General features: G+C 39.6%; 1 protein-coding gene across 5 annotated transcripts in view; it reads left to right on the top strand.

The window, feature by feature from the left end:
• Nucleotides 1–12,996, top strand: part of DPP10 (dipeptidyl peptidase like 10) — a gene marked incomplete at both ends in the record, with an annotated part of 1,304,794 nt that overhangs the window by 769,104 nt on the left and 522,694 nt on the right. For all 5 annotated transcript variants that reach the window (XM_082841087.1, XM_082841086.1, XM_082841085.1 and 2 more), the window contains one exon: nt 12,019–12,133. In XM_082841087.1, coding sequence (XP_082697213.1) covers nt 12,019–12,133 — 115 coding nt within the window. The remainder of the gene's footprint in view (nt 1–12,018; nt 12,134–12,996) is intronic.

Genomic DNA, 12,996 nt, shown 5'->3' with positions numbered 1-12,996 from the left:
TTTAACCTATGCATCTCTCCACTGGAGGACTGACTTTAAAAACAACTGTATATATGGATTCTTTTTTTTTTTTTAACATCTTTATTGGGGTATAATTGCTTTACAATGGTGTGTTAGTTTCTGCTTTATAACAAAGTGAATCAGTCATACATAAACATATGTTCCCATATGTCTTCCCTGTTGCGTCTCCCTCCCTCCCACCCTCCCTATCCCACCCCTCCAGGCTGTCACAAAGCACCGAGCCAATATCCCTGTGCCATGCGGCTGCTTCCCACTAGCTATCTACCTTACTACGTTTGTTAGTGTGTATATGCCCATGACTCTCTCTCGCCCTGTCACAGCTCACCCTTCCCCCTCCCCATAACCTCAAGTCCGTTCTCTAGGAGGTCTGCGTCTTTATTCCTGCTTTACCCCTAGGTTCTTCATGACATTTTTTTTCTTAAATTCCATATATATGTGTTAGCATACGGTATTTGTCTTTTTCTTTCTGACTTACTTCACTCTGTATGACAGACTCTAGGTCTATCCACCTCATTACAAATAGCTCAATTTCGTTTCTTTTTATGGCTGAGTAATATTCCATTGTATATATGTGCCACATCTTCTTTATCCATTCATCCGATGACGGGCACTTAGGTTGTTTCCATCTCCGGGCTATTGTAAATAGAGCTGCAATGAACATTTTGGTACATGACTCTTTTTGAATTTTGGTTTTCTCAGGGTATATGCCCAGTAGTGGGATTGCTGGGTCATATGGTAGTTCTATTTGTAGTTTTTTAAGGAACCTCCATACTGTTCTCCACAGTGGCTGAACCAATTCACATTCCCACCAGCAGTGCAAGAGTGTTCCCTTTTCTCCACACCCTCTCCAGCATTTATTGTTTCTAGATTTTTTGATGATGGCCATTCTGACTGGTGTGAGATGATATCTCATTGTAGTTTTGATTTGCATTTCTCTAATGATTAATGATGTTGAGCATTCTTTCATGTGTTTGTTGGCAGTCTGTATATCTTCTTTGGAGAAATGTCTATTTAGGTCTTCTGCCCATTTTTGGATTGGGTTGTTTGTTTTCTTGTTATTGAGCTGCATGAGCTGCTTGTAAATTTTGGAGATTAATCCTTTGTCGGTTGCTTCATTTGCAAATATTTTCTCCCATTCTGAGGGTTGTCTTTTGGTCCTGTTTATGGTTTCCTTTGCTGTGCAAAAGCTTTGAAGTTTCATTAGGTCCCATTTGTTTATTTTTGTTTTTATTTCCATTACTCTAGGAGGTGGGTCAGAAAGGATCTTGCTGTGATTTATGTCATAGAGTGTTCTGCCTATGTTTTCCTCTAAGAGTTTGATAGTTTCTGGCCTTACATTTAGGTCTTTAATCCATTTTGAGCTTATTTTTGTGTATGGTGTTAGGGAGTGATCTAATCTCATACTTTTACATGTACCTGTCCAGTTTTCCCAGCACCACTTATTGAAGAGGCTGTCCTTTCTCCATTGTACATTACTGCCACCTTTATCAAAGATAAGGTGTCCATATGTGCATGGGTTTATCTCTGGGCTTTCTATCCTGTTCCATTGATCTATCTTTCTGTTTTTGTGCCAGTACCATACCGTCTTGATAACTGTAGCTTTGTAGTATAGTCTGAAGTCAGGGAGCCTGATTCCTCCAGTTCCTTCTTTCGTTCTCAAGATTGCTTTGGCTATTCGGGGCCTTTTGTGTTTCCATACAAATTGTGAAATTTTTTGTTCTAGTTCTGTGAAAAATGCCAGTGGTAGTTTGATAGGGATTGCATTGAATCTATAGATTGCTTTGGGTAGTAGAGTCATTTTCACAATGTTGATTCTTCCAATCCAAGAACATGGTATATCTCTCCATCTATTTGTATCATTTTTAATTTCTTTCATCAGTGTCTTATAATTTTCTGCATACAGGTCTTTGGTCTCCTTAGGTAGGTTTATTCCTAGATATTTTATTCTTTTTGTTGCAATGGTAAATGGGAGTGTTTTCTTGATTTCACTTTCAGATTTTTCATCATTAGTATATAGGAATGCCAGAGATTTCTGTGCATTAATTTTGTATCCTGCCACTTTACCAAATTCATTGATTAGCTCTAGTAGTTTTCTGGTAGCATCTTTAGGGTTCTCTATGTATAGGATCATGTCATCTGCAAACAGTGACAGCTTTACTTCTTCTTTTCCGATTTGGATTCCTTTTATTTCCTTTTCTTCTCTGATTGCTGTGGCTAAAACTTCCAAAACAATGTTGAATAATAGTGGTGAGAGTGGGCAACCTTGTCTTGTTCCTGATCTTAGTGGAAATGCTTTCAGTTTTTCACCATTGAGGATGTTTGCTGTGGGCTTGTCATATATGGCCTTTATTATGTTGAGGAAAGTTCCCTCTATGCCTACTTTCTGCAGGGTTTTTATCATAAATGGGTGTTGAATTTTGTCAAAAGCTTTCTCTGCATCTATTGAGATGATCATATGGTTTTTCTCCTTCAATTTGTTAATATGGTTTATCACATTGATAGATTTGCGTATATTGAAGAATCCTTGCATTCCTGGAATAAACCCCACTTGATCATGGTGTATGATCCTTTTAATGTGCTGTTGGATTCTGTTTGCTAGTATTTTGTTGAGGATTTTTGCATCTATGTTCATCAGTGATATTGGCCTGTAGTTTTCTTTCTTTGTGACATCCTTGTCTGGTTTTGGTATCAAGGTGATGGTGGCCTCGTAGAAGGAGTTTGGGAGTGGTCCTCCCTCTGCTATATTTTGGAAGAGTTTGAGAAGGATAGGTGTTAGCTCTTCTCTAAATGTTTGATAGAATTCGCCTGTAAAGCCATCTGGTCCTGGGCTTTTCTTTGTTGGAAGGTTTTTAATCACAGTTTCAATTTCAGTGCTTGTGATTGGTCTGTTCATATTTTCTATTTCTTCCTGATTCAGTCTTGGCAGGTTGTGCATTTCTAAGAATTTGTCCATTTCTTCCAGATTGTCCATTTTATTGGCATAGAGTTGCCTGTAGTAATCTCTCATGATCTCTTTTATCTCTGCAGTGTCAGTTGTTACCTCTCCTTTTTCATTTCTAATTCTATTGATTTGAGTCTTCTCCCTTTTTTTCTTGATGAGTCTGGCTAGTGGTTTATCTATTTTGTTTATCTTCTCAAAGAACCAGCTTTTAGTTTTATTGATCTTTGCTATTGTTTCCTTCATTTCTTTTTCATTTATTTCTGATCTGATTTTTATGATTTCTTTCCTTCTGCTAGCTTTGGGGTTTTTTTGTTCTTCTTTCTCTAATTGCTTGAGGTGCACGGTTAGGTTGTTTATTCGAGATGTTTCCTGCTTCTTAAGGTGGGCTTGTATTGCTATAAACTTCCCCCTTAGAACTGCTTTTGCTGCATCCCACAGGTTTTGGGTCGTTGTGTCTCCATTGTCATTTGTTTCTAGGTATTTTTTGATTTCCTCTTTGATTTCTTCAGTGATCACTTCGTTATTAAGTAGTGTATTGTTTAGCCTCCATGTGTTTGTATTTTTTACAGATCTTTTCCTGTAATTGATATCTAGTCTCATGGCGTTGTGGTCAGAAAAGATACTTGATACAATTTAAATTTTCTTAAATTTACCAAGGCTTGATTTGTGACCTAAGATATGATCTATCCTGGAGAATGTTCCATGAGCACTTGAGAAAAATGTGTATTCTGTTGTTTTTGGATGGAGTGTCCTATAAATATCAATTAAGTCCATCTTGTTTAATGTATCATTTAAAGCTTGTGTTTCCTTATTTATTTTCATTTTGGATGATCTGTCCATGGGTGAAAGTGGGGTGTTTAAGTCCCCTACCATGAATGTGTTACTGTCGATTTCCCCTTTTATGGCTGTTAGTATTTGCCTTATGTATTGAGGTGCTCCTATGTTGGGTGCATAAATATTTACAATTGTTATATCTTCTTCTTGGATCGATCCCTTGATCATTATGTAGTGTCCTTCTTTGTCTCTTTTAATAGTCCTTATTTTAAAGTCTATTTTGTGTGATATGAGAATTGCTACTCCAGCTTTCTTTTGGTTTCCATTTGCATGGAATATCTTTTTCCATCCCCTTACTTTCAGTCTGTATGTGTCTCTAGGTCTGAAGTGGGTCTCTTGTAGACAGCATATATAAGGGTCTTGTTTTTGTATCCATTCAGCTAATCTGTGTCTTTTGGTGGGAGCATTTAGTCCATTTACATTTAAGGTAATTATCGATATGTATGTTCCTATTCCCATTTTCTAAATTGTTTTGGGTTCGTTATTATAGGTCTTTTCCTTCTCTTGTGTTTCTTGCCTAAAAAAGATCCTTTAGCATTTGTTGTAAAGCTGGTTTGGTGGTGCTGAACTCTCTCAGCTTTTGCTTGTCTGTAAAGGATTTAATTTCTCCATCAAATCTGAATGAGATCCTTGCTGGGTAGAGTAGTCTTGGCTGCAGGTTTTTCTCCTTCATCACTTTCAGTATGTCCTGCCACTCCCTTCTGGCTTGTAGGGTTTCTGCTGAGAGATCAGCTGTTAACCTTATGGGGATTCCCTTATGTGTTATTTGTTGTTTTTCCCTTGCTGCTTTTAATATGCTTTCTTTGTATTTAATTTTTGACAGTTTGATTAATATGTGTCTTGGCGTATTTCTCCTTGGATTTATCCTGTATGGGACTCTCTGTGCTTCCTGGACTTGATTAACTATTTCCTTTCCCATGTTAGGGAAGTTTTCAACTATAATCTCTTCAAATATTTTCTCAGTCCCTTTCTTTTTCTCTTCTTCTTCTGGAACCCCTATAATTCGAATGTTGGTGCGTTTAATGTTGTCCCAGAGGTCTCTGAGACTGTCCTCAGTTCTTTTCATTCTTTTTTCTTTATTCTGCTCTGCAGTAGTTATTTCCACTATTTTATCTTCCAGGTCACTTATCCGTTCTTCTGCCTCAGTTATTCTGCTATTGATCCCATCTAGAGTACTTTTAATTTCATTTATTGTGTTGTTCATCGTTGCTTGTTTCATCTTTAGTTCTTCTAGGTCCTTGTTAACTGATTCTTGCATTTTGTCCAATCTATTGTCCATTCTATCTCCAAGATTTCGGATCAACCTTACTATCATTATTCTGAATTCTTTTTCAGGTAGACTGCCTATTTTCTCTTCATTTGTTAGGTCTGGTGCATTTTTACCTTGCTCCTTTATCTGCTGTGTGTTTTTCTGTCTTCTCATTTTGCTTATCTTACTGTGTTTGGGGTCTCCTTTTTGCAGGCTGCAGGTTCGTAGTTCCTCCTGTTTTTGATGTCTGTCTCCAGTGGCTAAGGTTGGTTCAGTGGGTTGTGTAGGCTTCCTGGTGGAGGGGACTAGTGCCTGTGTTGTGGTGGATGAGGCTGGATCTTGTCTCTCTAGTGGGCAGGTTCACGTCTGGTGGTGTGTTTGGGGGTGTCTGTGGCCTTATTATGATTTTAGGCAGCCTCTCTGCTAATGGGTGAGGTTGTGTTCCTGTTTTGCTAGTTGTTTGGCATAGGTTTTCCAGCACTGTGGCTTGCTGGTCGTTGAGTGAAGCTGGGTGCTGGTGTTAAGATGGAGGTCTCTGGGAGATTTTCGCCGTTTGATATTATGTGGAGCTGGGAGGTCTCTTGTTGATCAGTGTCCTGAAGTTGGCTCTCCTACCTCAGAGGCAGAGCCCTGCCTCCTGGCTGGAGCACCAAAAGCTTTTCATCCACACGGCTCAGGATAAAAGGGAGAAAAAGTAGAGGGAATTAGTAGAAGTATGAGGAAAGAAAGAAGGAAAGGAGGGTAGGAAGGAAGGAAGAAAGAAAAAAAGAAGCAAAGAAGGAAGGAAGGCAAGAAGGAAAGAAAGGAGGGAGGGAGGGAGGGAGGAAGGAAGGAAGGAGGGAAAGAAGGAAAAAAGACAGAAAGAAAGAAGATACAGTAAAAATAAAATAAAGTATAATAAAGTTATTGAATTAAAAAATTCTTATTTAGAAAAAAAAAAAAGGGATGGAAAGAACCTTAGGACAAATGTTGGCAGCAAAGCTATACAGACAAAATCTTACACAGAAGCATGCACATACACCCTCACTAAAAGAGGTAAATGGGGAAAAATCCTAAATCTTGCTGTCAGAGACCACCTCCTCAATTTGGGATGATTCGTTGTCTAAAGGAGGGAAGGAAGGACGGAGAGAAGGAAAGAAAGAACGAAGGTAAAGTATAATATTGTTATTAAAATTAATTATTAAGAGAAAAAAATTTAAAAAAAACATGGACGGATAGAACCCTAGGACAAATGGTGGAAGCAAGACTGTACAGACAAGATCTCACACAGAAGCATACACATACACATTCACAAAAAGAGGAAAGGGGAAAAAATCATAGATCTTGCTCCTAAAGTCCACTTCCTTAATTTGGGATGATTGGTTGTCTATTCAGGTATTCCACAGATGCAGGTATATCAAGTTGATTGTGGAGCTTTAATCCGTTGCTTCTGAGGCTGGGAGAGATTTCCCTTTCTCTTCTTTGTTCTCACAGCTCCCAGGGCTAAGCTTTGGATTTGGCCCTGCCTCTGCGTGTAGGTCGCTGGAGGGCGTCTGTTTTTTGCTCAGACAGGATGGGGTTAAAAGAGCCGCTGATTGGGGGCTCTGGCGCACTCAGGCCAGCGGGGACGGAGGGGCACAGAGTGCGGGGCGGGCCTGCGGTGGCAAAGGCCGGCGTGACTTTGCACCAGCCTGAGGCGCGCTGTGCGCTGTCCCGGGGAAGTTGTCCCTGGATCCCGGGAACCTGGCAGTGGCGGGCTGCACAGGCTCCGCGGAAGAGGGGTGTGGAGAGTGACCTGTGCTCGCACACAGGCCCCTCGGTGGCGGCAGCAGCAGCCTTAACGTCTCCCGCCCGCCTCTGGGGTCCGCGCTTTTAGCCGCGGCTCGCGCCCGCCTCTGGATTCCGTGCTTTCAGCCGCGGCTCGCGCCCGTCTCTGGATTCCGCGCTTTCAGCCGCGGCTCGCGCCCGTCTCTGGATTCCGTGCTTTCAGCCGCGGCTCGCGCCCGTCTCTGGGGTCCGCGCTTTCAGCTGCGGCTCGCGCCCGTCTCTGGGGTTCGCGCTTTTAGCCGCGGCTCGCGCCCGTCTCTGGAGTTCCTTTAAGCAGCGTTCTTAAACCCCTCTCCTCATGCCCCAGGAAACAAAGAGGGAAGGAAAAGTCTCCTGCCTCTTCGGCAGGTGCAGGCTTTTCCCCGGACTCCCTCCCGGCTAGCTGTGGTGCACTAACCCCTTCAGGCTATGTTCAAGCCGCCAACCCCAGTCCTCTCCCTGCGCTCCGGCCTCAGCTCGCAGCCCCGCCCGCCCCGGCGGGTGAGCAGACAAGCCTCTCGGGCTGGTGAGTGCCGGTCGGCACCGATCCTCTGTGCGGGAATCTCCCCGCTTTGCCCTCCGCACCCGTTGCTGTGCAGTCCTGCGCAGCTTCGAAGCTCCCCCCTCCGCCTTCCGCAGTCTCCGCCCGCGAAGGGGCTTCCTAGTGTGTGGAAACTTTTCCTCCTTCACAGCTCCCTCCCACTGGTGCAGGTGCCGTCCCTATTCTTTTGTCTCTGTTTTTTCTTTTGCCCTACCCATGTACGTGGGGAGTTTCTTGCCTTTTGGGAGGTCTGAGGTCTTCTGCCAGCCTTCAGTAGGTGTTCTGTAGGAGTTGTTCCACGTGTAGATGTATTTCTGGTGTATCTGTGGGGAGGAAGGTGATCTCCGCGTCTTACTCTTCCGCCATCTTCCGCCGCAATCTATATGGATTCTTAAACATTTGTTCTTATACCTTCAAACCTTTCCAGGGGATTTAATATCCCAACATTGACTCTGTGCTGCCTCCAAAGCATTCAGACGATGACATTGCAAGGTCAGGCTGCTGCCCAGCACAAACCTGTCCTGTGGGCCTGGCGTGTATGTTTTCAGGTGTTGGCTAGGAGGAAGTCATTGAAAAGCAGAGCCAATTAGAACCACTTCCAGCAACAATAGAAATTACTGAGGTTGTCGAAGAAGAAGATAAACTGAAGAATGGCAACTGTATTTTGGGATCCAAGCATCAGATAAATGAAGCTTAAAATAATTGCAATCAAATCTATCTATAGCAAGTAGTTCCTTTTTTTAAAATTACTATTGATGTGTATTTAACTAATGACACTGTAGCTCTATACCATTTCAGGTACCATTTATACCACTTAATTAACTGGGCAACTGTTTTCTAAGCACCTATTAGAGGACTAGAATTTGTTCAGTGGTCTAAGGAATATAAAGTTATCTAAGATGTGCTCCTTACCTTAAGGAGATAACTTTGACAGGGATATGATGGCTGTTTATACATGGCGTTAAGCATTACCATCACCACCATCATCATCATTATCATCAGAACTGGTATAATTCATTCATTCATTTGTTTATTATCTATAGCACACCTAGTATGTGCCAAACACTGTTCAAAATGCTAGAGATATAGCAGAGAACAAGATGACCTAGGTTACTGACATCACAAAGCTTCTATTCTGGAGAGCTGAGACTGATAAAATGAACATTTAAACAACTTAATTTATATTATTGTAGATATATGATTTACTATGACATAATATACTCAAAAATGATAATGATATGAAGAAAAATAAAGCTAATTGAAGAAATAGGAGTGGATATAGAATGTTATTTTGTAGAGGGTGGCCAGGCAAGGCTTCTCAAAGGAAGGAACATTTGAGATTGAGACCTGAAACGATGAGAGAGAAAGAGTGACATGTGCAAGTGTACTGAGGAAGCACATTCCAAGCAGTTCACTTAGTGTGAACTGTCTTATTGTATATTTAAGTGAGAGCTTTGTTTGAATAATTTGTTTTAACCCTTGTTACATTTAAAAATAATTATTGTTATTATTCCAGTTGTTCAGCTAAAAAAGAAGCCTGAGGCTTAGGAAATTGTAGAGGCATGTTGTTTGCAATCTCATAGCTGTTAAGTAGCAGAGTTGGTCTCAAACCTATTGGTACAATGCATTTTAGGCATTTTTTTTTTCAGAAGGAAAATTATATCTGGCTTGCACAATTGGGGGAAATTTTCAAGAGAAGAGACATTTGAGCAGGATGTTGAATGATTGACAATGTCTGTACTTGGATGCATATGAAAGGAATTGGAGAAAAAAACTGGGAGTGGAATGGTTGGGTGAAGTTTGAAGCATCTGAGGCATATGTTGGAAATGGTAATCAGAGCAGTGTAGGGTTCTTCCTCAAAAAAAAAAAAAAAAAGATCAAGTTGGATGAAAAGACTGGAGCTTGGCTATAGACCATTGTTATTCTAGACTCACACATTTGCACTTAATTCTTCAGATAATGTAGAGACATTAAAGGACTTTGTGAATAAAGTGATGTAAGTGAAACCGTGCTTTAGAAATATTATAATGGTAATGGAATTTAAGATGGATGGAAAGGAGGGAATTATAGTAAGAGTTCATTAAGTCTGCAGTTCCTAAAACAGGGACTTGTAGATGCTTTTGATATTGATGGGTCATTTTTAGAGGAGCCAGACATTCTTATGTGCATCACTTTATGAACAGAAAAGTATTTTGTACTCAAACATGTTTTACCATTTTTAAAAATGGTATATTTTTTCTAGTCTGCCATTCCTGGGAAAATATGAGTTTATTTGAAAGCATTACAGACTTCAGAAGAGCTTTTATAAAATTGTGAATTTTCTCAGATAAAAGGTATTAAAGTACAACTATTATTATGTAGGGGTTCAAATCATTCCTTGATTCATTGGCTTATTGATTGATTCAAGAAATATCTCCTTTTAGAATAGCATATTATAGTGTGTGAATGTGGTTTCTGAAGCTAGACTTTTATGGATTGGACCTTGAGATATCCCACTTATTAGCAGTAAGTGGTTTGTTATTTATCTCTGTAAATCCCATGTTTCTCATCTGCAGATTTGTCAAAATAATAGTAATCTCACCTAATTCTCATGAGGATTTTGTGAGATTGTGAATATAAAGTACTCAGTACAATATGAGACACATAATAAGGTATCTATTATTGCTGTTAGACAATGCTTGGTAGGCATTGCATAGTTACATATTCAAAAACTGAAAAACACACTCTGAACACATTTGTCTAATAATTTGCCTTGCGCTCCAGTGACAGTGAATCAAAATCAGAGTCAGTAGATTTAAAATTATCATTTCCCCTTGATTCCTTTACTGGACTGAGAAGTCAGTTATAATTGCTTACAATTATTCTTTTTCCTTTTTCTTCCCTCCCTTTGAGTTAATAAATATGAAAGTGTTTATGATTCTTGGTCCAGATACTCACTTCCTATTGTTTGTTGCCCTTCTTTCATTATCTCTTAGTTCTTGAGATGAGTGTTTCACAACTTTTTGCCCAGCATAGGCATCTACGTGTAGCATTGCCTCTCTAATCTATCATTCTGGCTTCTGAGTAGTCTTAAATAGAGCCTTAATATGGAGCATAACTGGTCATCACACCACACAGATTCTGACAAAGAAATTGCCCAGGGAACCTGCAGTCACGTTGCATTCCAGAAAAGGGTTTATGGTCTTAAGACAACTATTGCTTTTCTTGATGTTGTTACTGAAACGCTGATGATTTGCTAATCTACTGTTTCGATTTATGTGGACTAAGTTTATGAATGGAAATTCTAACCAAAATTCAGAAGGGATAGAGGTATTGGACGATAAGCATTAATAAGCATGAACATGAGGTATGGAGTGAGCCATTTTAGAAAAAAGATTGGAATTGATTTCTGCCGGATTTGGTTCATCAGAGTGTAAAACCTAAAGCTACTGATCTGAGAAGGGGAAAAACAAACAGTAACAAAATACCTCCTATGCATGGTTTCTTCTTGCATTTATTTAGGACCTAGTTCTTTAAGTCCAGAGAGTTTATCGCAGAACTGAATGCCACTATCCCTATATGAAAATTGGCTTCAGTGCTTTAAACTGTGAGTCACAATAAGCCATTTATAGCTTATCAAACGTTTGCTATTTTACTTATCTTTGTTTAAAGGAAGACTGTGGCTTCTTGGGTGATTTGTGCAAATACAGTGAACTGGAAACCTTTACATTTTGTTTCATTTGTCCCCAAATCATTTGACTATTTCTGAATAAAGAAGGCTCTATTAGGACTGGAGGAAAAGAGGCTGGGGATTGGGACAGGAAGAAAGAAACAAGAAGCTTAGTGTTTTATAAACTTTATTATAAAGAAAATCTGGCATTTATTTCAAACTAGTGTGGTCTGTGCTTTACTTTCGTGAATGATGCTCATATATTTCTAGTCAGTAGAATAGAATACAGATCATCTGAAAAATGAAAAGCTTTACGATATGTATTGTAAGAAATGCTCAAGTTTATCCTACCCCATCAGTCATACCTCCTTGCCAATATCATGCATGCTGCCCAGGGAGAGGATGTCGTAAACCATTGATATAGAAGCGCTCATTTAATTTAGTTACTACATCCTGTTGATATTTATGAGTGGTAGGGGAACTGTTTAAAAAAAGGACCTTTTGAGTTGACAAATGTGCACTGCTCTGCAGTGAGGGGGCATTTTGAATAATTTTCCCATCACTAATTTCTTTTCCCCTTACCAGTTAGAAAAGTAGTCTATAGTGCTTCAGGAATATTAATATTTAAATCTTTATTGTAGGTTCCATTGTAGCAAGAAAAAATGTAAATGGGCACACTTTATTTACATAATTATTTTGCAGAGTATTTTGGCTATCATCCTAGTGTTTATATTCAATGTATTTTAATGCCATCCACATTTTAGACAACAGGCATAAACCTTTGCTGCTTTATCTGTTGGAGAAATAAGATTGCCCCCCAAAAGATAGCCATTTATAATATATGCACCTTTGAATAATTAAATGAGCTACCAAAGAGGAAGAGGATTCTAATCAGCTTTCAATGTGATTCTTCCATGCACTGAATCATTCCTTTATGAGTACATTTCTCTTGGAGCATGTATAATTATGAAACTTCTTTTTTTTTCTATCTCGGTAGGAACTGGGAAGTAACAGCCCTCCACAGAGAAACTGGAAGGGAATTGCTATTGCCCTGCTGGTGATTTTAGTTGTATGCTCACTCATCACTATGTCAGTCATCCTCTTAACCCCAGGTAATCGGTCTTTATTACTCTCTTATGCTGGTATTGTGGATGATAATTTTACATTCAAATGCCTTAATAGGATAGTCACATGTGGTATCTTAGAACACATTAGCATTGGTTGGAATAAAAAAATGAATAACCAGACATTTCGCAAATGGCACAGTCATTTTGTGGTTTAAATACCATGCAAGATAGTTGGGGGAAGCTGAAATGTAAAATATATATATTGAGAATGCCAAGGAAATCTTTGGTCTCCAATGCTGTTTAGAGACTTGTTATGTTTGTCAATTTAATAAATGTGGAACACATTTGACTTTTATTGTGGGTGGAGATGAGGGAGTGGAGTCTGGAAGTTTCCATATATAGGAGACAGCCCAACTATAATGACAGTGGTAAGGGAGGATTTGACAGACAAAGAGGATTAGATCAAAAGAAAATGAGCTAAGCCTCTAAATAAGACACTTCCACTTTCTCTCGTCTTTCTCTGTAGTTTATACATTCCCAGTTTCTCTCTGTCTAAAGACCCTCTCCAGTTTGCTCTTGCACTACTCTTTAAATTGTGTCCTTTATGTTAAATAGTTGAAAACTACTATATAGCTTATCAGTAGGTTTAATTGTTCTCTGGGGTTTATTTCAGTACTCAGAAGTTTTACTACTCTTTGGTAGGTGATAACACAGAAGGCAGAGAAAGGCTGCTCACATTTTAAACTCCCAAACTGCCTTCCAGGAACAAAAAAGTTTGTCATGCTACTACAACCCACCCAACTAGCTTGCTCAAAAACTGATCACCATATATGGCGGTGAAAAAAATGGTCGTTTCTATGGTAGGATTGAGCTAGTCCCCAGATCAACTCATATGCCTGTTGTTAAAG

Source organism: Leucopleurus acutus, assembly GCF_964270905.1.
Source record: "Leucopleurus acutus genome assembly, chromosome: 6".
Taxonomy (NCBI): Eukaryota; Metazoa; Chordata; class Mammalia; order Artiodactyla; family Delphinidae; genus Leucopleurus; species Leucopleurus acutus.
The sequence above is the reverse complement of the archived record's forward strand: the minus strand, read 5'-3'. Positions and strand labels throughout refer to the sequence as shown.